Source organism: Leptodactylus fuscus, chromosome 2, assembly GCF_031893055.1.
Source record: "Leptodactylus fuscus isolate aLepFus1 chromosome 2, aLepFus1.hap2, whole genome shotgun sequence".
In the NCBI taxonomy this organism is placed as follows: domain Eukaryota; kingdom Metazoa; phylum Chordata; class Amphibia; order Anura; family Leptodactylidae; genus Leptodactylus; species Leptodactylus fuscus.
Window position 1 is genome coordinate 259,681,017 of NC_134266.1, and position 26,092 is coordinate 259,707,108.

At 45.4% G+C, this 26,092-nt stretch overlaps 1 protein-coding gene across 2 annotated transcripts in view; it reads right to left on the minus strand.

Annotated features, from left to right (window-relative positions):
• The window catches only part of CNTN5 (contactin 5), a 1,103,706-nt gene that overhangs the window by 140,154 nt on the left and 937,460 nt on the right, over window positions 1-26,092 (minus strand). For both annotated transcript variants that reach the window (XM_075266105.1, XM_075266104.1), the window contains 2 exons: window positions 5,773-5,900; window positions 4,229-4,404 (listed from right to left, as the gene is read on the minus strand). In XM_075266105.1, the coding sequence (XP_075122206.1) occupies window positions 4,229-4,404; window positions 5,773-5,900 (304 nt within the window). The remainder of the gene's footprint in view (window positions 1-4,228; window positions 4,405-5,772; window positions 5,901-26,092) is intronic.

Genomic DNA, 26,092 nt, shown 5'->3' on the forward strand with positions numbered 1-26,092 from the left:
TGGAATTCATGCAGAATCGGTGCCAGAAGCCGTGCGGTAAAAAAGACTCCCCATAGAATTATATGCCCGTGCTGATTCTGTACGAATTCCATGCGAATTCTGCGCTAGAATCTGCGCCATATTCCTCCGTGTGAATGGACTCTAAGGGTAAGTTCACAGAGGCTGCCTCAGGTTCCAGTCCAACAAACGGGTCGCACCGGCATCCAGTTGCATGCTCCGCTCTGGATTAGGCCCAATGAATGGGCCTAGTTGAGAGGAGGGAGTGTCTTCAGGCTGAATCACGAGGCCAAGCGGCCTGAAGAATGAACATCTCGCTTCTATTTCCGGGAGTCAGAACAAGGCGGCTCCAGGGAAAAACACCTGAACAGCGAATACGGCCTCAAAATCCTGACCAAAAATCTCTGTGTGAACTTAGCTTAAGGGCCCCTTCACACGGCGTAAGCGCTCGGCTCATTCCGAGCCGTACACGCGAGCGCTTCTAAACACTTCCCATTCACTTCAATGGGAGCGCTCGTAAAGTCGGCTTTACGCGCACTCCCATTGAAGTGAATGGGAAGTGTTTAGAAGCGCTCGCGTGTGCGGCTCGGAATGAGCCAAGCGCTTACGCCGTGTGAAGGGGCCCTAAGGCTGCCATTGTATCCAGATAATCAATACTATTCCTTTCACCTGTCAGTAGTTCTAATGTTATGGCTGATCGTTGTATAGGTTGCCGTTCATTTCTTCTTTTTCATTCTCCGCAAGCGGAACGTTGAAACGCAGATAATGAGAGTCAGAATAGGTTTTTTTTCCTCCTTGTAAATTGAAAAATAGACAAACAAAACTTTATAATAACAGACTTTTAGAAATCTTGAGAGAAAGCCAATAAAGTAAAACTGCAAGTCAAGAGATATATAATTTAGATGACTTTTTGAGAGGAGACTTAATAAAAAAAAAAAATCTATATAAAAGAACAAACAATCTATATCTTGCGCCGAATGGTCTGATAAATTGAGAAATACACATTCACATTCTTTATATAAACAAAAATGTTGCAAGGAATTATTTTGTCATTTTTATATGTTACTTGTCTGAGCGAATCTAAAAAAAAATCTAAGCTCTGTGCCACCATAGAAGCCCCAATCTAGATAGATTTTTTGAATATGCTCACTATGCTGAAAATGGGGTAGAGCAACACCCAAAAATACTTATACCGAGATCTCTAAGCACCCCTAGGCCCAAAAGATTTAATGAAAGGTGAGTATAAATGTTTTGTGTTTTTGTCACCTCCCCTGGGCCTCCACCTATTATACTCTGGGGGGCTAAAGAGACCCCAGGATATACCGTATATACTCAAGTATAAGCCGACCCAAATATAAGCCGAGGCCCCTAATTTTACCACAAAAAAAAACAGTGAAAACTTATTGACTCGAGTATAAGCTGAGAGGGGGGGGGGGGGGGGGGGAATGCAGCAGCTACTGGAAAATTTCAAAAATAAAAATGGTCGGAGTTTTTGGGTGCAGTAGGTGCTGGGGAAGGGGAGGGGGTGTTTTGGTTGTCTGTCTGCTCCTTCCCCGAGTATAAGCCGAGGGGGGCTTTTTCAGCACAAAAACTGTGCTGAAAAATTCGGCTTATATTCGAGTATATACAGTACTACATTTTGCTTCCACTTCTATCCGAACAAGTTTGAACCTAAGTAAATCGGGGATCACTTCATCCGAATGGGGCTTTCTCTTGCTAAACTTATGGGGCCCATTATTGTGTCAAAGATTGGACCAAAAGTGGGTCCTCTGGCCCCCCATATACGTGTCAAGCAGGGGTGAATCTGCTCCTTTCGCCGCCCGAGCGAAGTACAGAAAGCCGCCCCCCCCCCCGTCGGGGGAGGGGGCAGAGCGGGGGCGTGGCTTAGCGGAGGGGATGTGGTGCCTCGAAAGGGGGCGGGGCTTAGCGCCGTTCGCCGGCAGAGAGCAGGCCCGGAGACTGCCTGCGCTCTGCCTGAGCATGAGGGGAGGCTGCTGGAGCAGCGCTGCTCCAGTGGCCTCCCCAAACCACCGCTCCGTGCTAAGCCAGTCCAGGACAGCTTGTCCTGGACTGGCTTAGGTTAGCAAAAATGCCGCCCTCCCTGAGGCCCTGGCATAGTGCCGCCTGAAGCGCTCGCTTCAGGTCGCCTCATGGGAGGTGCGGCACTGGTGTCAAGGATCGGACCAAAAGTGGATTCTCTGGATTCTCTCTATATGTGTTACTCTCTATATGTGTTATTCTCTCTATATGTGTTATTCATTACAGCTTGTGTTTCACAAAAACTCATTATGGCTTCCTATTATTCCTCCCAGCCGTCCTGTTTTTGTGGGACGTGGATGCATCCATTTTGTGTACTATACAGTACAGTTGGCTTTGACCCCTATAGCGGTCGGGCTCCAGTACTGGCTCCGGTACTGCAGCTCTGCTCTTATTGAAGTCAATGGGATCTAAGCTACGGCACCAGCACCTAGCCACTATACAGACCTAATAGAGTTTTTTGCAGGCGGATTTTGACATGGAATTCATTGGAATGGGAGCTGATCGACATGCCCCTTCTTCCTGCAGATTCCGCGGCTGAGACAGCCGCTGCATCGGCGGTGCAAGACTCCCTCCTGATTCTGCCCATTCATTTGGGCTTAAGCAAGGGCAGAATTCCTCGATGGGATGCTGGTGCACTGCATTGGCATTCCCTCACAACTAGCCGCGTGGAAAGTTCACATGGTGGAAAAGGTTTTTGTCACGTAACCATACCCTTAACTGCTCCATGTACTGTATAGTACTGGGACTAGATATACCCCAGAATAGCTGATCCATGTTGGGGCTGGCTTGTGGTTGCCCATAATCACATATGTACGGCCTATCCTATGGGGAAAAAAAAAATGTGGACAAGCCCCTTAACATAGGAGTCAATAGGTATGGATGTATATACTTAAGAAAGGAAATTGTTCCCACCATTGCCACCGGTACCATTGTGAACGAAGGGAGGGCTGTACATCTCTGTAGAATATGTAAATCCCACCTTGTAGAGTAAAAAGCAATAGGTGTTCCCAGAAATGGTACAAAATTAAAGGCATCCAAAGGAAGCAATGCATTAGCAAAGAGCTGATTCAATATTGCCATTAAAATCACAGAGATGCTCCCTATTTTCTCCGTAAGACGTCCCGTGAAAGCTTATATTACAGTATGTCCATTGCTCACTGAAGGTTAAGTGAGCATCTGCCGGTGTAGTATAATATAAATGCAAATGTGCATAAAATACACAGGGATAAGAGCAATATATAGAATTTATGCACCATCTTAATGCTCTTCACTTACTCCTGGCGTGGGAAATGATAGGTTAGCATGCGTACGGATCAATCTCCCGGTATTGAAATAGTATCTTAGAACATTTAATGTGCTGACTTTATTCCAAGAGGCACATTCAGATTTATTCTCACTTTCCCTATGTAGAACCTGTGACAAGTTTGCAAATCCGGTGGTTTAGTTAAAACCAGGCAGAATTCTTCTTGATTTTACCTCCCTGATTAGATAAAACTGATTTCATGGCTTAAAGTTCTCCAATCTGCAAGGAATTTCTATCAACTCTTCCCAAGCACTTGTAAGTCAAGATCAATGTCATAAAATGAAGCGCTGTGAATGTTAGGAACTAAATTGGATGGCGGTTGGAACTCTGGAAATTTATTAAAGGCAAAATACATGGAAAAGCTCAAGATGCTGAAATTTTAGGGATGAATTGAGGAGGAGGAGGAGGACTGCCTTCCTGGGCACATCTGGGGGTCTACCTAAGGGCGGGTTCACACCTGCGCCCAGTTTCCACATTTGGGTTTCCGTCTTCTGCTGAGAGAAACTGGACAGGAGACGGAAACCTGGCGGTCAGTTTTCAAAGCCATTCACTTGAATGGGTTTGCAAAGTGACCGCCCGTGTGTGTCTTCTGCCTCTCCACGGTGAAACCGGAAGACAAACACGGGCGGTCACTTTGCAAAACCATTCAAGTGAATGGCTTTGAAAACCGACCACCGGGTTTCAGCCAAAAGAAACTGGGCAGGAGATGGAAACCCGAAAGCGGAGATCGGGCACAGTTTGTAAAGCAAAGAAAAAATGGCTGCAAAGTTGGACGTTGGATTTACCAATAAAAATAAAAAAATTGGAAGAAACATTAAGTTTTTAGTTCTAAATCCAGCGGTTGAGGATGAAGCATTGGTAAAGTTAGTACCCCTGAGTGCTACTTACAGCTCTGATGCTTTCAAAATGGCCGTCTTCTTTTTCAAAATCAACCGGTTGTTCGTTTAGAGTCCAGAAGAAGCTGATATCGAGGAGAGGATCATGGATGGCCTTGCAGCTAAGAACAACGCTCTCCCCAACAGTGAGTTCAGTCCGTTTTGGTGTTAGTTCTATCTTTGTAGGTTCTACATAGAGAGAGAGAAAGGATGATATTTCTTAGTTGTTTCATATGTATCAACAACATGTCTCAACCTCCACCAGAACATGGATGGAAAAACAGGTAATCAGCTTACTTTTTGGGGACCACTTAACAAAAAGGAAATGTCCAAAGTGGACAACCACCATAGAGCATTGACCTGATTCTACTAAAATTACATACATCGAAATGCAGTTAAGGCCCATCTGCCTAATAGCTAATGCCAAGTTTATATCCCGCTGTATGATATGTATGATATGACTTGCGAAGAGTCTTGCTCACAGGTTGGTTTAGACCTATAACTAATACAGCAAAAGTTGGCCATAGGTGTTGGCCATTAGCCAAGTCTAGTCTTCCTTACTCCATTGTATACATGTTTACCTGGCCAAACATGCATGCTTATATTAATAGGAAAAGAAGTGGCTTATCTATCGTTGGAACAAATAATTGGGCATGTTGTGTCTAATGCAGGCAAAACAGGGGAGAATGGAGTAAACCATGGCCAGATACTTGGATAGAAGGATTGGACATGTTAAATTTCAAGAACCCAATCCTAATCTGCCCAGACATCTACCATCGAGGGAGAGTCGAGAGGCCATCATAAACATTAGATGGTTGGCCACTTCGGCCAGCTTGCTTGGCTGCTTGGTCAACTTACAGAAAGTCTGTCACCAGAATCCAATACTTAAACCCAACATAGCAGATAGATAGGTTAGGGTCACCTACACAGATAGATAGGTTAGGGTCACCTACACAGATAGATAGGTTAGGGTCACCTACACAGATAGATAGGTTAGGGTCACCAGAATCAAACGGTGTTCTCATATGATTCGGTGTATTCATTGATGAGACATTATTGCTCAATATGGAAATGAGGTCTTTGGAGCAATGAGAGTGTTGCCGTTCAAAAGAGCTCAATTTTGTATTCACAAAAACAGAGTTTTCTTGGCAACTGGTAGTGATTTTTTGGCAATGGAGGCAGTAATTTACAAGAGGACAACACCATTTGAGTCAGGAGACCCTAACCTATCTTTGGGGTTGATATGTTAGGTTCTGGTGACAGACTACCTCTAAGTCTGGAGACTTCCATAAACATCAAGAAGATGGGTAACCAGAAGACTCTCCTCTCTTTTTTTAATGTTTTTTTTTGTACATTTTTATGGGCTTCAAGAATCTGAAACAAATCCCATCAACTGTGAACTTCATCCCCTTTATTCATAGCTGATAGTCTCGTGTGCCCCAGCGGGCGCCCTACAATTATTTCATTCTCTCATTAAAATAATCTGCCGATTTAACCAATTCACACGGAAGATACAACGGTCTAATTACACATTTATCGAATCAGATAAGTCATTACCTGTAACAGACACAACTGTTGTAATTTCTGCAGAACCAAAGACATTTTCCCCATGGCATGTGTATTTTCCTTCATCTGATTTAGATGCATTTAAGATCCGTAAACTTCCATCTGGAAGAACAGCTATCCTGGAAAAAGAGAGTTATTTTACACATCTGGAGTCACCGAGGTATAATAAATACTTAGGTTACAATAGAAACAATAAGATACAAGGTAACAGGTTGTAAGGGTGAAAATGGAATTCCCGGTATTAAATTTGCAGATCACATTAAAGCCCCATTCAGAGTTTTGCTTTAGTAAGCCAAAAACAGGAGCGGAGACTCGACAGAGATAAGGTCTAATGGATGGATCTAAAACTATTGTGTTTCATCCTATTCCTAGTTTTGTCAAACACTGATGTGTGAATAAGGCCCGATCCTTGGATCAATGACAGATCTGTAGTAATCTAGTAATCATAACTGATCCCGAGTAAATTACACCAACCACCCTGGTACACAACTAACCCAAGGTGGGAGTTTAACCCACACTTGGGGTGCATGCACACTACGTAACGCCGGGCGTGTATGAGAGCCGTACACGCCGGCGTTACAGCAGGGCTGCCGAACACTTCCCATTCACTTCAATGGGAGCGCTCGTAAACGCCGCTGTTACGAGCGCTCCCATTGAAGTGAATGGGAAGTGTTCGGCAGTCTGCTGTAATGCCGGCGTGTACGGCTGTGATACACGCCCGGCGTTACTCAGTGTGCATGCACCCTTAATGTGAACAGAGATAGGTTACTCAGGGTCATTGACCCACTTTCAAAATTGGGCCAATGGTTTCAATAAACCAGCCTATGTCCACTGTCAGCTTAGATTCTCAATTTATATCAGTCATAGCTAGGGTTGAGCCGATCTTGAGATTTCAGGATCGTTTTTAAAATTCAATTTTCGATCATTTTCTAGCTGATCCCGATTGTGATATTTGCTTGATCGCCGATCGGAATCCGTTCTTTCCCGATCCCAATCGCTCAACCCTAGTCATAGCTTATAGCCGTTGCCTTTTCTTTCGTCCATGGTCTAGAGCAGGGGTGCCCAATACGTCGATCGCGATCTACCGGTTGATCGCGAAGGACGTATGGGTCGATCGGTGTCTGCTTGTTGACAGCGCAGGCTGAGAATCATCTCTGGACACTGGCAGGCTGGGGCCTTGCACTCTTTCGCAGTCAGGGCTGCGGCGGCCCCGCCTGCCAGTGTCCGGAGATGATTCTCAGCCTGCTTTGTGAACAAGCAGACACCGGAGAGCTGTCTCCTGCTCTCACGCTCCGCCCCGCCCACAGGCCCCATCCCTGGCCTGCCTGGCCCCGCCCCTGTCCCGGCCCCGCCCCACCCCCGCCCACAAGAAGTGGGTAGTAGATCTTATCCCTTGGCCAGTTTCTAAAGTATCTCACATGCTCAAAAAGTGTGAGGACCCCTGGTCTAGAGTAACCTTAAGCACATGATCTAACCTTTAGATCATGTGTTTTGGGCTACTAGAGGTCAGTTAAAGTAAATAAATGATGTTCAGGGCAATTGGAACACTATCAATTCAGACCACATTTATTTGATCCAAAGTGAACTTGACCCCTGAAAAATCTCGGGATATTTGCTCATCTTTATCATGTAGATGAGTGGAGATCTGACCCATAGGATGCCCTCCGATTACGAGAAGGGTAGTTCCTTTCACATCTGTCCAAAAGCAGTGGCAAATTGAGAATGTGCGCTGCCATTCCAATGGTCTCTCAGGGTCTGTGATGTCACCTTGGAGGCCAGAAAACAATGGAAGATGGAACAATGGGACAGTGCTGGATGGAAATGGACTATCAGTTTTTTACTATTTTACAGCACCTCTCCTGGACCTCCATTTATGGGGTTTGAAGAGACTCCAGAGTGTAATAAAAGCACTTCTGGTTCATGGAAACTAAACTGGTGTAAACTAGAAATGGGCAAACCAATTCGACCCAACACAGATTCTATCTGAATATTCCCATTGGTTACATTTTTATCAAAACGGAACAATTTGGGATTCGTCATGGCTTAACTATAGTGGTCACCGTGACATGCATTGGGGTAAATTATTATTCTCCAACTTATGCTCGGCGTGCCCATGTGACCACTGAGCCTCAATGACGTCTGTGGCGCATGACGTCTCCAAGAAGACCAAGACAAAGCTCTGGACGCTTCAAGGAGGCCCAAAAGGGGTGAGGGTGAGGGAAGGGCAGTATCAATGTTTTTTTTAGCTTTGTACACCTCCGCTGGTCCTCCACCTATTATACTCTGGGGTATGAAGTATAATATTTCACTTCTGGTTCTATCCAAACTTGTTCACCCTAAAACTAACCAGGGGCCTGAGCCACCCAAACCCGAATTGAAACGAGACTCTAGTATGGAGTCCTAAAAAGTTGTTATTTCACCAGTTGTCGGGTCCTTTTTGTCCTCTTTTATTAACTATTAGACGACCTTAACTACCATTGTATCAAATAAGCATTAAAAATAGTCTAAATATTACACGCGACACCGATGAATAAGATGCATCTTTCCTTCCGAGATGCTAATGAAAGGAGTCTTCAACACATGTAAATACCCGGTCTTTAAAGGGATTTGTCACTTTAATTACACAGTTACTGACTGGCTGATTGATATATCCATTTGCAAAACTCATACCAGCTCTCATTTTAGACAACACAGATGTGATTTACACATCCGGAGGAACGCCAAGTACGGGATTATAATTTAGCTGTTTCTCATGTATGTAAATATATAGCAGCTTCAGTTTGATCAGTGGAGCTATTTTTATTGTAAGTGTAAAGTACAGATGCAGCAAAGCTTAACTTGAGACATAATGCATCAATAACACCGGCGCTGAAGGTTAGTTTGACAACTTCAATGGCTTCTCAATGGTTTCTGTGATAAGATATTGTGCTGCAGCAAGTTATCCGAATGCAGAGTCAAGTTAAACTTGGCTATAGTTGTATAGCAAAACACATTACGTTACAGCAATATCTGCATGTACAGATGTAGCAAGGTTAAAGGGATTCTACCATTAAAATCAAATTTTTTGTTGATCACACATAGGAATAGCCTTAAGAAAGGCTATTCTTCTCCTACCTTTAGATGTCTTCTCCGTGCCGCCGTTTGGTAGAAATGCAGGTTTTCGTCGGTATGCAAATGAGTTCTTTTGCAGCACTGGGGCCGGACCCCAGCGCTCGAACAGCACTAGGGGCGTCCCCAATGCTGCAAGAGAAATCTCCAGCGCCACCTCCATCTTCTTCCGGAACGGGCTCTTCACATGTCTTCTTCCGGCGCTGGGGGTCAAACTACTAGGCCTCGGGCAGAGCCGACTGTGCATGCCTGCGTCGACGAGAAAAATGGCCGCTTATACAGTAAATAAACGGCCATTTTCTTGTGGTCTGTGGGCATGTACAGTTGCCTGAGGCCCGAGGCCTAGAAGTTTGAACCCTGTTCCAGAGGAAGACCCGCAGAGAGGCCGTTCCTGAAGAAAATGAGGTGGAGATTTCTTTTGCAGCATTGGGGACGCCCCCAGTGCTGTTTGAGCACTGGTGCCCGCCCCCGGTACTGCGAAAGAACTCATTTGCATACCGACAAAAACTGGGATTTCTACCAAACAGCTGCGTGGAGAAGACATCTAAAGGTAGGAGAAGAATAACCTTTCTTAAGGCTATTCTTACGTATGATCGACATAAAATTAGATTTTAATGGTAGAATCCTAGAGATGAGCGAGTAGTATTCGATCAAGTAGGTATTCGATGAAATACTACGGTATTCAAAATATTCATACTTGATCGAGTACCACTCGCTATTCACAGTAAATATTCGATTCTGAACCAGCGTTGATTGGCCGAATGCTATACAGTGTACAGCATTCGGCAAATCAGCGCTGGTTCTGCAGCAGGCACGTCCTTGCTAGTTGGGAGAGCTGGCAGCTTGCTGTTATGAGGGAGCTGACTTTTTCTTATAGGAATGAATTGACCAGCGTTGATTGGCCAGTGTACAGCATTCAGCAAATCAACGCTGGTTCTGCCGGAGGCTCGTCTGTGAGGAGGCGGAGTCTAAGATTGGACCACAGCAGTCTTCATTGTGGTTCGATCTTAGACTCCGCTTCCTCACAGACGAGCCTGCGGCAGGACCAGCGTTGATTGGCCGAATACTGTACACTGGCCAATCAACGCTGGTCAATTCATTCCTATGAGAAAAAGTAAGCTCCCTCGTAACAGCAAGCTGCCAGCTCTTCCGACTAGCAAAGACGAGCCTTCTGCAGAACCAGCGTTGATTTGCCGCAGGCTCATCTTTGCTAGTCGGGAGAGCTGGCAGCTTGCTCTTACGAGGGAGCTTACTTTTTATCAGTGCAACTGCAAGCGCTGTGCAGTTAAAGCGCACGGACCCAATAGACTATAATGGGGCCCGTGCACTTTAACTGCACAGCGCGCCTCCTAAACACTCTACTCCTGCTGCTCGTGGACTTTGTGACTCTACTTTAGTTGAATAGTGGTTTCCCCTGAAACGAGCATTTTTTCCCATAGACTATAATGGGATTCGATATTCGATCGAGTAGTCGAATATTGAAGCTCTACTCGAAACGAATATCGAATCTCGAATATTTCATTGTTCGCTCATCTCTATAGAATCCCTTTAACCTGACAAGTTAAACACTGCTACATCCGTACATACACATTTAAAAAGTCTCCGGCTCTGTATATCTCAAGAAAATTGTTAAGAAATATAAACTAAAGTGAGGAATGGAATGCCTTGAAGGGCAATGTCTTTGATCCTGTGGATAGTCCATGCTTGCCTGTTTGCTTTGCCCTTGCTCCGATGTACGATATTTGCAATGCTCAGAGAAGATGATGTTTTTTGAGCAACCTTTCTTTGACTCTTAAAGGATGTCCCTTCTGCATTGGTGTGCGGTTCTCGGTAGAAATACTGTAACTATGTGCCAGTTGTATGTATTTCTATATGATATATATAGTACACACATGCTAAGAAGATCACATGGTCAGTCCATGATAAAGTAGTACTTTTTTTAGTTGATTTACACAAAGTAGAACAATTTATTAATTAGAATTTCTTGGTACAATTTTGTTGTTCCATACAGAGGACCTCTCACCATTTCCAGTATTTCCAACTCTACAATATTTAATAGTTGCCGTTCCACTAATTCCAGCACAGTTGGAATTATTTCTCTAGCCCCCACCATTCCTGAGCAATCAATGCTGTTAACATTCGCGCCCAATAAGTTATTAAACTCTCTACTGTCAGGTAGGAAGTCCTGTACTATACGTTCCAGTCCTGAACAGCCGACCTGACAGAGTTAGTCAACTATAGTTATTTCTCAGGCAGATATGTAAATGATTACAGGTGGTGTCTGAATAGACACTGGGCCTCAAAAGAGGACATAAAAGTGTTTCCCTATTATCCTCTAAAAAAGGCTCTTAGCAGCTACTTTTGGGTAGTGTACCTCTTGGTAAGAGATTGTTGACTGCTAGACAAGTTGATGGACTTTGAGAAGGGGCATATCATAGGACTAAGGACTCATTAACATCTGCGTCGGTAATCGGTTCGGGGAGTCCGTATTGGGACCCCCTCGAACGGACTACCGAACGCATTAGCAAGCGGTGTGCAGTGAAAGCACAAAGACCCCAAAGACAATAATGGGGTATGTGTGCTTTCCGAACGAGTCATGCGAACAGGAAAGTAGATCATGAACTACTTTTTTGTCTGCGTTCCCTGCGGAGACCGTGCGGAAAGCACACGGACCCCATTAGAGTCTATGGGGTCCATGGGCTTTCACTGCACACCACTTGCCAATGCATTTGGTAGTCCATTCGGGGGAAGGTTCCCATGCGGACTCCCCCAAATGGATTACCAACACAGATGGAAACGAGGCCTATGAGAAGTGGTATGGTTGCTTTGATGAATTGCCTGCCATTCGGACCTTGTTTGAGAGCAGTGGTTATATGAGGGCACGTAAACACAGGGAACACGCTCTAGCCACCATTCCAACATTACATGTTCTGCCAAAGACAACCAGCCACTGTCACTTTTATTTGCAGTGGTGTCATGAAAGAGAAACCAAGACTGGAGCCAAATTGCCCTGACCCCTGGAACGGAAACCTATCCAAATAGCAAAACGGTTACCTTAGGAAACCCGCGGACCCCATAGACTATAATGGGGTCTGGGTGATTTCCACTCTGTTTCCGCACAAACTATCCGGAAAGAAAAATTATAGGGTTGGTGGAACGGAATGGTCTGAACAAATAAACCAAGGAGATGGGAGTGTGGCAGCAGAAGAATCCGCCGTTTTGAGCAGAGTTACCCTTCAATCATCTCCTATTAGAACAACCTTTTGCGTATTGCAGTCATTTTTTATTTTAATGTATCCTGGAGATGTTAGAAAGAAAAAAAAAAAACCTCTTCTACCCAAATCTGCATATTGTGAAATGAAGGTTTCTTAAGGTTCTGAATTTAATCTAATGTCCATCTTGTAGCAGACTGTAAAACATGTTCAGTAATTGGTGTTTCAGATTAGAATTCAAGGCAGGTGGAGAGAACAGCGTTTCATTTTCCCAATATATACTTCCAGCGAGACGCGGCAGCGGAGCCTCCAATAAAAGGCATTTCCTAAAACTGCAAATTACTATATATCAACTCATCAGCCAAAACGCAGAAAAAAGAAATTCTAAATAATCCGACGGCTCCCAACAGACAGCCATTTCACAATCCCATCTCTCTCTTCAGTAAGACCGTAACATTAAGTAGAGATGGGTTAATTATGAATGTAAAACATTCTTTTGGGGATTGTTACCATGGATATCATTGCCAGAGGTTAATGAGCTTCAGATCTTATTAACAAATGGTGCATTCTGTGTGAAGGGCAAACAACATTCCAAGTATTACCAGTGTATCACTCACATTAACCTTCAGAAAATCCCCCCACCCCCCTCATATATAGCATTGGAAATATGAAATTAATTTTATAATTGTATTATCCTATGATCAATATAATGAGGTATTGATTTAAAAGGTAAAGATAATCAAAAAGGAAATAAAAAATGGATAATAATAATTAATAATAATAATAATAATAATAATAGTAATAATAATAATAAAATCCTATCCTTCCTATCCTATCCTACTAATCCTATCCTACTAATATCATAAATAAATAAATATAATAATAAATAAATAATAAATATAAATAATAATAATAAATAATAAATAAACATAAATAATAATAATAATAATAATAATAATAATAATAATAATAATAATTAGAGATGAGCGAACACTAAAATGTTCGAGGTTCGAAATTCGATTCGAACAGCCGCTCAATGTTCGTGTGTTCGAACGGGTTTCGAACCCCATTATAGTCTATGGGGAACAGATACTCGTTAAGGGGGAAACCCAAATCCGTGTCTGGAGGGTCACCAAGTCCACTATGACACCCCAGGAAATGATGCCAACACCTCTGGAATGACACTGGGACAGCAGGGGAAGCATGCCTGGGGGCATCTAACACACCAAAGACCCTCTATTACCCCAACATCACTGCCTAACAACTACACACTTTCCACATTCAAAAAAACCTCTATCAAAGTGGGAAAATACCTGGAAACCTTCTTTACTCCCCAAATGGATGGACACAAACCCCAATTTAAGCTCAACAAACAGTAACAACCACCCCTTTAAATCACGTTCCCCATGACAACCACAAATGGAATAGGCAATGGGAATTCCAAAAGCCCTCACCCTTAACTGTCATTTTGAGTGTGTGTGTGTGTGTGTGTGTGTGTGTGTGTGTGTGTGTGTGTGTGTGTGATGTGGTAAGACCTTCCAAAATTCACTTTTCTAGCCCTTAACATGAGCCCTTCCAAACAAAGTTACATGACCTTAAGCTGAGCTACCAGCAGAGATTGAGGCCCTTGGCATGAGTAGAGCCTTGCACCAGCAGTGTTTTTGGCACTTAGGGTGAGTTGAGCCTTGTACCAGCGTGTGTCCCTTAACATCAGGCGGGCCCTAAGTTCTGCGCTTTGCACAAAAGTTCCACATTAACTAGGCTGAATGGTACAAAGATTAGTAGGCCCGAGAACCAGGAACAGGTCTTGCAATGGCTGTCGGATAACGCTTAAAGCACATTGTCCACCAGCCAGTCAGCCTCTACCTCCTCTTACCCAACAGTCTTGTCCTCCTTCCACCCAAAATTCCCAATCTTCTCAGAACAATAACCCCAACTGTCCCTGCTCCCCAGAGCTGTTCTCCCTTCCTTTGACTGTACCGCAACCTGCCCCTCCATTTCGCGATTCCACGGACCTAACAGACGAGTATCTGTGTCCAGATGCTCAAACACTAGAGTCTCCTCCATTCCATCTCCGGTCGATTTGGTGGCGGATGACCAGCAACCCACCCTCATCGACGACGATGAGACGCAGTTGCTGTCAGGGCAGCCAGTTGACATGCGCATTGTGCAGGAGGAGGAGGCGAGACAGGAGTTGGAAGAGGAGGTGGTGGACGACGAGGACACCGACCCCACCTGGACAAGGCAGATGTCAAGCTGGGAAAGTAGTGTGGATGTTGAGGCAGGTGCAGCACCAAAAAGGGTAGCTAGAGGCAGAGACATGTCCAGAGGCAGAGGTCAGCTGCTTTGCCGAAGCCAGGCCAGACCCGGAATGTCCGAAGATGTTCCCTTTTGTACCCAGCCCAGAAAAACTCCCCCATCGAGGGCACGTTTCTTGAAGGTGTAGAGTTTTTTCAAGGAATGCGCCGAGGACAGATATAGTGTCGTCTACACAATTTGCCTCTCGAAATCGAGTAGGGGCCCTGAGAAGAGCAACCTGTCCACCACTTCAATGCACCGTCATTTGGAATCCAAGCAATGGAATCAGTGGCAGGCAGCAACGGCAGGACAAACGTCGCCCGCCGTTCATGCCACTGCCTCTGCTCACAGTGCTGGCGATGCACTCCAGAGGACGAGCCAGGACATCACTTCATCTGCCTCCGCCACTTTGTTGACTTCTCCCTCATCCTCCCCTGTTTCTGTCTTATCTCCTTCTCCTGCACCATCAAAGGCACCATCAGGCGCTTCTTTACAACAACCCACCATCTCTCAGACATTGGAGCGCCGGCAGAAATACACTGCTAACCACCCACCCACGCAAGCCTAGAACGCCAACATCGCTAAACTGCTGGCCCAGGAGAGGTTGGCGTTCCGGCTTGTTGAAACTCCCGCCTTCCCGGACCTGATGGCAACTGTGGCACCTCACTATGCCGTCCCTAGCCGTCTCAACTTCTCCCGGTGTGGCGTCCCCGCCTTGCACCAGCACGTGTCACTCAACATCAGGTGGGCCCTTAGTTCCGCGCTTTGCTGCAAGGTCCACTTGACCACCGACACTTGGACAAGCGCCTGTGGTCAGGGATGCTGCAGTGCTTATCTTTAATGACAGGCAGGGTGAATGTGGTGGAGTCTGTTCCCCGGGTGCAAACTGGGGTGGCCTATCTCCTCTCCCAGGCCAAAATTCATGGCAGGAGTAGACTGAAACCCTACGACGCTGCAACCTCCACCACAGCTACTAGCGGCAAACGCTAAAACACTGGTGTGGGGAGACGTCAGCAGGCGGTGCTGAAGCTCATCAGCTTGGGGGACAGACAGCACAGTGCCTCCGAGGTCAGGGATGCCATCCTGGCTGAGATGGCATTTTTTTTTCCCTGCTACACCTGGGGCCTGGCATTTTTACGCCTGTGATAATGGCTGGAACCTGGTAGCGGCTCTGGAGCTTGCCAGCCTCCAACACGTTCCATGTTTGGCCCACGTCTAACCTAGTGGTGCAAAGTTTTTTAAAAACATACCCAAATGTACCGAAGCTACTGTTGAAAATGCGGCGCTTGTGCGCCCACTTTTGCAAGTGCACAGGAGTCGCTGCTAGCCTAAAAACACTCTAGCAAGGCCTACATCTGTCCAAACACAGGCTGTTGTCCGTCATTCACACACGCTGAAACCCTACAATACCATATCTTGAGCAGGGTGTGTGAGCTGCACAGACCTTTGATGGAGTTCCATCTACAAAACCCAAGGGTTCCTCAAAGTCAGCAACCAAAGTTTCTGCACCATGAGTTTCCAGGGGTGGCAGAGTTATGGCTAGGGGAAGAGGCATGGATAGGGATGATGTCTAGGGGCAAAAGCAGTGTGGATGTGGAGGCAAGCTAAGCAGGAAAAACTGGGGGTACAAGCTAAGGCATGGACTGGGGTGATGTCTAGGGGCAAAAGCAGTGTGGATGTGGAGGCAAGCTAAGCAGGAAAAACTGGGGGTACAAGCTAAGGCATGGACTGGGGTGATGTCTAGGGGCAAAAGCAGTGTGGATGTGGAGGCAAGCTAAGCAGGAAAAACTGGGGGTACAAGCTAAGGCATGGACTGGGGTGATGTCTAGGGGCAAAAGCAGTGTGGATGTGGAGGCAAGCAAAGCAGGGAAAATGGTGGCTAGAGGCAAAGGGATGTCCATAGGCAGCAAGGGCAAAGATGCAAAACTCTCCCGTTTCAAGAATTTTCCTGACTTGTTTCCCCACAAAACATTCCTGGGAGGAGGGCTGAAACACCACCCTCCTCCTCCTCCGCTGTTAGATTTACCCCAGCTACGAGCTGAAAACGCTGCAACACTGGTGTGGGGAGACGTCAGCAGGCTGGGCTGAAGCTCATCAGCTTGGGAGACGGACAGCACACTGCCTCTGAGGTCAGGGATGCCATCCTGGATGAGATGGCAATTTGTTTATCCCCGCTGCCCCTGGGGCCAGGTTTTTTAGCTTGTTGGAGGGCTCTGGAGCTTGCCAGCCTCCAACACGTTCCATGCCTGGCCCACATGTTCAATGTAGTGGTGCAATGATTTTTAAAAACATACCCCAAATTAGCTGAGCTAAGGGTGAAAGTGCGGCACTTGGACACCCACTTTCCCAAGTCTACAGTACCTGGAGCTAGCCGCAATACACTCCAGCAAGGCCTACATCTGCCTGAAGCACCTACTGTTGTGCGAGGTCACCACACGCTCTAACCCTAGATACCGTATGTTCAGCAGGGTGTGTGAGCAGCAGAGACCTTTGATGGAGTACCAGCTACAAAACCCAAGGGTTCCTCAGAGTCAGCTCCCTCACTTTCTGCACCATGAGTTTCCATGGGTGGCAGACTTATGGCTAGAGGCACAGGCATGGATAGGGGTGATGTGTAGGGGCAAAAGCAGTGTGGATGTGGAGGCAAGCTAAGCAGCAAAAACTGGGGGTACAAGCAGCCGGTGACATCATCACTGACAAGCACAGCTGTCTGTCAGCTGACAGGCTGACTTTCACCAAAATGAACAGACAATGGATAGACTCATCATATACATGTCAGTTACATGACAAATTTAGTGCAATTTGCAAGTCCAAGATGGTTTGGAGATCTGCGGAGAGGAATCTCACCACCTCTTGCGGGTGCCATCATTTGGAAGGCAAGCCCTGGGCTCAGTGGGTGAGAGCAAGTGCAGGATAATTGTCGTTTGGCCTGGCGGCCACTGCCTCTTCCACTGTTGACAGGGCTGGCGCTGCAGTCCAGACCAGGAGCCAGGACACCTCCACATCTGCCTCTGACACTTTGGGGAGTTCACCCTTATCCTCACCTTTTCCTGCCATTTCTCCTTTTGCCCGCGCCATCATGCGCCTCTTCCCAGCAACTCCCCATCTCCCAAGCCTTTCATTTCATGCTAAAGTACAGCGCAACCCACCCACATGCCCAAGGCTTCAACGGCCTCATCTCAAGAAATCTGGCCCAGGAGATGTTGGAATCCCGGCTGGGGGACACTCTGCCCTTTTTGGGCAGAGTGTCTACTGCGCCACCGCACTGTGCCGTCCACACCAGCACTTTCCCCCAAACATGAGGCGGTCCCTAAATTCAGCGCTTAGCCCTAAAGTTCCATGTGACCAGTTACGAATGGACAAGTGCATGCGGACAGGGACGCTACCTTTCAATTTGGGCACAGTGGTTGAATGTAGTTGAGGCGTGGACCGGGTCGCAAAATGTGGTGGCCTGACTTGTCTCCCCACACAACATTCCTGGGAGGAGGGCTGAAACACCACCCTCCTCCGCTGTTAAATTGACCCCAGCTACGAGCTGGAAACGCTGCAACACTGGTGTGGGGAGACGTCAGCGGGCCGTGCTGAAGCTCATCAGCTTGGGGGCCAGACAGCACACTGCCTACAAAGTGAGTCATGCCATCCTCGATGAGACGGCAATGTGGTTTTTGCCACTGCACCTGGGCCCAGGCATGTTGTCATGTGTGATAATGGCCGTAACCTGGGATTGGCTCTGTAGCTTGGCAGCCTGCAACATATTCCATGCCTGGGCCACGTTTTTAACTCATTGCTGCTAATCTTTTGAAAAAGGTACCCCAATGTTCCTGAGCTACTGGTGAAAGTGTGGCGCTTGTGCGGATAGTTTTTAAAGTGTATAGTTGCCGCTGCTAGCCTCTATGCACTCCTACAACGCCTGTACCTGCTGGAACAACGGCTGTTGTGCGACGTCTCCACACTGCTGGCACTAAACATATCATGTGTTGAGCAGAGTGTGTGAGCAGCACAGACCTTTGATGTAGTTCCAACTCCAAAACCCTCGGGTTCGTCAAAGTCAACTCCCTCAGTTGCTCAACCATGAGTGGCCATGGGTGGCAGACTTATGTGAAATCCCATCCCATCCATTGCACTGGACACGAAACATTAGCATGCGCTCAGCACAACTTCGGATATGGCAGATGCGTTAAGCAGGGTGCAGGGTACAACACAGACCAGGCCCGAGCACCAGGAACAGGTGTTAGAAATACTGCAGCATCTGCCATTTCCTTCCAATTTTGGGGTTTTGGACCCGCCACCGACTTGTCTGGACCTAAGTGGGGATCATGAGACACAGTTGCCATCAAGGCAAGCTGTGGTCATGTGCGGTTTGCAGTAAGGGGGCAGTGCGCAATTGGAAGAGGAGTTGGTGGATGACGAGGCCACCGACCCCACATGGACAGGGGTGATGTCTAGGGGCTAAAGCAGTGTAGATGTAGAGGGAAGCTAAATCAACAAAAAACCTGGGTAGAAGCAAAGGCATAAACTGGGGTGATGTTTAGGGGTGAAAGCAGAGTAGATGTGGAGGGAAGCTAAGCAGCAAAAACAGTGGGTAGAAGCAAAGGCATGCAAAACTCTACCCTGTTGGAAGACTTATTCCTAGGTCTGGAACACGTTAATGGCCCCCCTGGACAAATTACTGCCACTCAGGGGCCTAGTGTCACCAGGAGGGACAAGTATAGGCGCATGTTGTGGGAATACCTGGCCGACACCAGCTCTGTCCTCTCCGATCCCTCTGTGCTCTACAGCCTAAACTTATTTTCTCATCTTTTTTTCTGAACTGCACATCTCTTGCCTGCTTCCTTTGGGATCTTAGAAATGGTGGTCCACTTCCACAGATGGTAACTTCAATAGACAGTGTAACGGGAGTAGCTGAGGGATCGCTGTCTTAACCACTTTTTGGCACAAAATTAACTTCCAAAGCCAAATATGGTGCAAGTATATGATGCAAGGACACCTACACACCTATCTCTGACACATTGGGGAGTTCACCCTCATGCGCCCTTTTGGCCTGCACCATCATGCGCCTCTTCCCAGCCACTCCACATTTCCCAAGCTTTTCATTGCAGGCAGAAGTACAATACAACCCACCCCCATGCCCAAGCCTGTAACAGCCTCATCGATAAACTGCTGGCCCTGGAGATGTTGGTGTTTGTTTATGCTTCTGGAGACCCAGGCCTTCCGTCAGCAGATGGCAGCTGGGGCACCTCCCTATGCTGGGCCTAGCCGTTACTACTTCTCTTGGTGTGCTGTCTCTGCCTTGCGCCTGCATGTGTCCCATAACATCAGTCGGGCCCAGAGCTCTGCGCTTTGCTGCAAGGTCCACTTGACCACCGACACATGGACAAGCGCCTGTGGTCAGGGATGCTGCAGTGCTTATCTTTAATGACAGGCAGGGTGAATGTGGTGGAGTCTGTTCCCCGGGTGCAAACTGGGGTGGCCTATCTCCTCTCCCAGGCCAAAATTCATGGCAGGAGTAGACTGAAACCCTACGAAGCTGCAACCTCCACCACAGCTACTAGCGGAAAACACTGTAACACTGGCATGGGGAGATGTCAGTAGGCCGTGCTGAAACTGATCAGCTTGGGGGACAGACAGCACAGTGCCTCCGAGGTCAGGGATGCCATCCTGGCTGAGATGGCATTTTTTTTTCCCTGCTACACCTGGGGCCTGGCATTTTTGCGCCTGTGATAATGGCTGGAACCTGGTAGCAGATCTGGAGCTTGCCAGACTCAAACACGGTCCACGCATGGCCCACGTTTTCCAACTTGTTGGTGCCATGTTTCTTTGAAACCTACACCATTGTGCCTGATATACAGGTCAAAGTGGGGCCATTTTCGTAAGTGAGAACTAGCCTCTGCTAGGCAGAAAACATTCAGAGCACACTCCTCTCATCTTCGCACCGTTGGCTGGCGGAGGAAGACGAGGGGGTTGGAGTGGCATCTGATGTCCCTATCCCACACGAGGCTAGAGGGTGCACTTCAGTGCATCCCATTGCTTCACCACAAATGGTGTGAAGGGGAGTGGAAAATGGAGGAAATGGAGAGTGACCCTTACAGTTGGGGCCAGCAAAGGCATGCCAAGTAACACACTGGCACACATGGCTGACTTCATCTTGGGTTGCTTTTCAACACATATTTCACATCATGAAGAACAAATAATACTGGATTTTTTCAAGCCTCGAACCCCGGTCTAGGTCTAATGTCTGTTCCTTTCTTATATTAGGGGAGAGGGAAAAAAAATTACTTCAGTGATACGTTTAGCGTACATAGACTGACTATTAATGTGTATCCCACTTAGTGTTGTTAGGGTTACACACCGTCACAACCTGGCTAAAGCTTCTATAGCTGTTAATAAAGTCAACATAACTTTACGGTATCCAAAAAGACAGCTGGTACCGACAGAGAGCAAGACAAATGTCACCCAAAGCTGTGAGCTCTGAACACCCACAGTGACTTTGGCGTCATCATCATTATAAGGGAGCGGGTGGTAATAAATAACTTGGCAGTGCCTAAAACCCAAAAAGCTTATACAACTATATTTACATTAAGATACACAAATGAAACTTTTCAGTAGCATGTCATGAGACAAGCTGATAAGCTCTTCCTTTGTGCAGTGCTATTTGAAAGTTAAACGCTGCCTTTATTTTAATTCTGGAGAAGGTGCAGACATTAGATTTAGAACATGTTGTCTTCATTGTCCAAATCCTCTATATAGGTAACGCGTTTTTCGGGCCGAGCTGTCTGGGAACGAGCTGGTGCAGCACTGACAACCTGGGTGAATATGGCAAGAGCCTGAGATGTAGGGTGAATGAATCCCCAAATTATTTGTGGAATTCCCAGTGAGACAATGGCACTGTATACCAGTATTAAAAATTGTGGGTGCACATAACCCCCATATATTCTTTGAATTCCCAGTCAGACAATGGCACTGTATAGCAGTATTAAAAATTGTGGGTGCACGTAACCCCCATATATTCTTTGAATTCCCAGTCAGACAATGGCACTGTATACCAGTATTAAAAATTGTGGGTGCACATAACCCCCATATATTCTTTGAATTCCCAGTGAGACAATGGAACTGTATAGCAGTAGCAAAAATTGTGGGTGCACGTAACCCCCATATATTCTTTGAATTCCCAGTGAGACAAAGGAACTGTATAGCAGTATTAAAAATTGTGGGTGCACATAACCCCCATATATTTTTTGAATTCCCAGTCAGACAATGGCACTATATACCAGTAGTAAAAATTGTGGGTGCACATAACCCCAATATATTCTTTGAATTCCCAGTCAGACAATGGCACTGTATACCAGTATTAAAAATTGTGGGTGCACATAACCCCCATATATTCTTTGAATTCCCAGTGAGACAATGGAACTGTATAGCAGTAGCAAAAATTGTGGGTGCACGTCACCCCAATATATTCTTTGAATTCCCAGTCAGACAATGGCACTGTATACCAGTAGTAAAAATTGTGGGTGCACATAACCCCCATATATTCTTTGAATTCCCAGTCAGACAATGGCACTGTATACCAGTATTAAAAATTGTGGGTGCACATAACCCCCATATATTCTTTGAATTCCCAGTCAGACAATGGCACTGTATAGCAGTATTAAAAATTGTGGGTGCACATAACCCCCATATATTCTTTGAATTCCCAGTCAGACAATGGCACTATATACCAGTAGTAAAAATTGTGGGTGCACATAACCCCAATATATTCTTTGAATTCCCAGTCAGACAATGGCACTGTATACCAGTATTAAAAATTGTGGGTGCACATAACCCCCATATATTCTTTGAATTCCCAGTCAGACAATGGCACTGTATACCAGTATTAAAAATTGTGGGTGCACATAACCCCCATATATTCTTTGAATTCCCAGTGAGACAATGGAACTGTATAGCAGTAGCAAAAATTGTGGGTGCACATAACCCCCATATATTCTTTGAATTCCCAGTCAGACAATGGCACTGTATACCAGTATTAAAAATTGTGGGTGCACATAACCCCCATATATTCTTTGAATTCCCAGTCAGACAATGGCACTGTATAGCAGTATTAAAAATTGTGGGTGCACATAACCCCCATATATTCTTTGAATTCCCAGTCAGACAATGGCACTGTATACCAGTATTAAAAATTGTGGGTGCACATAACCCCCATATATTCTTTGAATTCCCAGTGAGACAAAGGAACTGTATAGCAGTATTAAAAATTGTGGGTGCACGTAACCCCCATATATTCTTTGAATTCCCAGTCAGACAATGGCACTGTATACCAGTATTAAAAATTGTGGGTGCACATAACCCCCATATATTCTTTGAATTCCCAGTGAGACAAAGGAACTGTATAGCAGTATTAAAAATTGTGGGTGCACGTAACCCCCATATATTCTTTGAATTCCCAGTCAGACAATGGCACTGTATAGCAGTATTAAAAATTGTGGGTGCACGTAACCCCCATATATTCTTTGAATTCCCAGTCAGACAATGGCACTGTATACCAGTATTAAAAATTGTGGGTGCACGTAACCCCCATATATTCTTTGAATTCCCAGTGAGACAATGGAACTGTATAGCAGTAGCAAAAATTGTGGGTGCACGTCACCCCAATATATTCTTTGAATTCCCAGTCAGACAATGGCACTGTATACCAGTAGTAAAAATTGTGGGTGCACATAACCCCCATATATTCTTTGAATTCCCAGTCAGACAATGGCACTGTATACCAGTATTAAAAATTGTGGGTGCACATAACCCCCATATATTCTTTGAATTCCCAGTGAGACAATGGCACTGTATACCAGTATTAAAAATTGTGGGTGCACGTAACCCCCATATATTCTTTGAATTCCCAGTCAGACAATGGCACTGTATACCAGTATTAAAAATTGTGGGTGCACATAACCCCCATATATTCTTTGAATTCCCAGTGAGACAATGGCACTGTATAGCAGTAGCAAAAATTGTGGGTGCACGTCACCCCAATATATTCTTTGAATTCCCAGTCAGACAATGGCACTATATACCAGTAGCAAAAATTGTGGGTGTATATAGCCCCAATTCTATTGCTAGGGGACTTGCAGGGTATTTCTGAGGTGAAGGTGGGGGGGCACACCATTGGAACGGGGATTTGGGGTGTATATATGGGGTATACGGGAATACACTGTCAGTGTGTTCCATTCAGGATCCTGGGAAAGCTGGGTTGCGGCGATTGAGCCCGTCAGTGCCACGTTACACTGACAAGCTTCTCCCTGGAATTGAAGTTATATGTAAGCCCAATATATTCTTTGAATTCCCAGTGAGACAATGGCACTATATGGCAGTAGCAAAAATAGTGGGTGTATATAGCCCCAATCCTATTGCTAGGGGACTTGCAGGGTATTTCTGGGGTGAAGGTGGGGGGGCACACCGTTGGAACGGGTATCGGGGGTATATATCGGGTATACGGGAATACACTGACAGTGTATTCCATTCAGGATCCTGGGAAAGCTGGGTTGCGGCGATTGAGCCCGTCAGTGCCACGTTACACTGACAAGCTTCTCCCTGGAATTTAGCTCTTATAAGAGCTGTTGGTTGTCTTCTCCTTCCTATCCTAGCCTGTCCCTGCCTACCCAGAATCTAACCCCTAGCTAACTGGACGGAAACCTCCGTCCTCGGTGAATTGCAAGCTCAGAATGACGCGAAGCTGGGCGGCGCTGTTCTTTTAAATTAGAGGTCACATGTTTTCGGCAGCCAATGGGTTTTGCCTACTTTTTTCAATGTCACCGGTGTCGTAGTTCCTGTCCCACCTACCCTGTGCTGTTATTGGAGCAAAAAAGGCGCCAGGGAAGGTGGGAGGGGAATCGAGTAATGGCGCACTTTACCACGCGGTGTCCGATTCGATTCGAACATGCCGAACAGCCTAATATCCGATCGAACATGAGTTCGATAGAACACTGTTCGCTCATCTCTAATAATAATAATAATAATAATAATAATAATAATAATAATAAATACTAATAAAAAATACTAATAAATGTAAAAGTTTGGATGTTTGTTCCTCAATCACGCAAAAACTCCAGAATGGAATTGGATGGAATTTGGCACATAGATAGTTTGTAACCTTGATTAAAACATAGGCTATTTTTTATCCTGGTAATGACATGGCTTCATGACTGTTATGAATTTATGTTCACATTCTATATCACACTGCTCTTATCTCAGGCTCTGATAAAGCCAGGTCTGTTATCTCTCTGTTGTAAACACTCAGCTAACCCTCAGGGGATTGTGTACAAGCATTTGCATATTATCTGATCTTCTCCAGACAGTGTAGACAAACTGACATGGGAAAACACCTTTAATCCTAATCGGCAGTTTGCTACTTTTAAACATGCCGGGAAAAAGAAAATCTAAGGCGGCGTTCACACTACCATCATTGTCCGACAGGTAGTGTCCGCTGCTAATGTCCATTCAAAATCTTGCATGTCGGGTTTTGCTGTCCGCTTGAAAAGTCAGACATCTTTACAAACGGACACTTAAGGACAGGCACGGAGTGCAAAACAATGCCATTTAAATGAATGAAAAATGTCACAGACACAGCTATTGTCCGCTCCTAATGTCCGTGCAAGATTTTGAACGGACATTAGCAGCATACACTACCTGTCGGACAATGACGGTAGTGTGAACGCTCCCTAATGTCGCAAAATTCGAAAACAACAAGAGTTATGAAGGAAGCCAGAAGTCACAGAGTTCTCCTCAAACAGAGCTGTGGGGGATCATCGGTGCCAACAACACGCTCAGTATATTGTGTCCCAGCAAGCTGCTGAGATGCCAGAACAGTTACAGGCACAGTGCGAGGAATGAGTTCAGCAGCAGGCCAGCTTGACAGCTGCTGAAATGCCGGAGCAGGCGATCATCAACGCCAACAACACGCTCATTATATTGTATCCCAGTGAGGTGCTGAGATGCTGGAACAATCACAAGCTTAAGAGCTGCCAAAACGCCATCAACAGCAGCAATTTGCTGAATTTAGGAGGATCATCGATGTTAACAACACCAGACGAAGTCACAGGCAGAGGATAATAATAATAATAATAATAATAATAATAATAATAATAATAATAATAATAATAATAATAATAATAATAATAATGTTATTATTAATGTAATTACTATATTATTATTTATTATTATTATTATTATTATTATTATTATTATTATTATTATTATTATTAAAAAATAATAATACATAACATAACAAATATTGATACACGTCTAGTTCTATTATCATCAAGGTGCAAGATATTTAATACAGGAGTAAAAGTCAATATGTTTAATTGATATTTTGTGACGTGAGATGAGTAAATCAGTTTGGCACTATTAAAATTTGTTCTGAATTGTAAGAAAAAAACCCTCAGATTCAAACAAACCTTTTGGAATATTTTTGTTTTTTTTTATGTAGATCATGAGCCCCATATAGGGATCACAATGTACATTTTTTCCTATCAGTATGTCTTTGTAGAATGGGAGGAAATCCACACGAACACGGGGAGAACATACAAACTCCTTGCACATGATGTCCTTTACAGGATGTGAACCTAAGACTCCAGTGCTGAAAGGCTGCAGTGCCAAACAATTTGCCACCGTGTTGCCCCAACCCATTTGGGATTTGA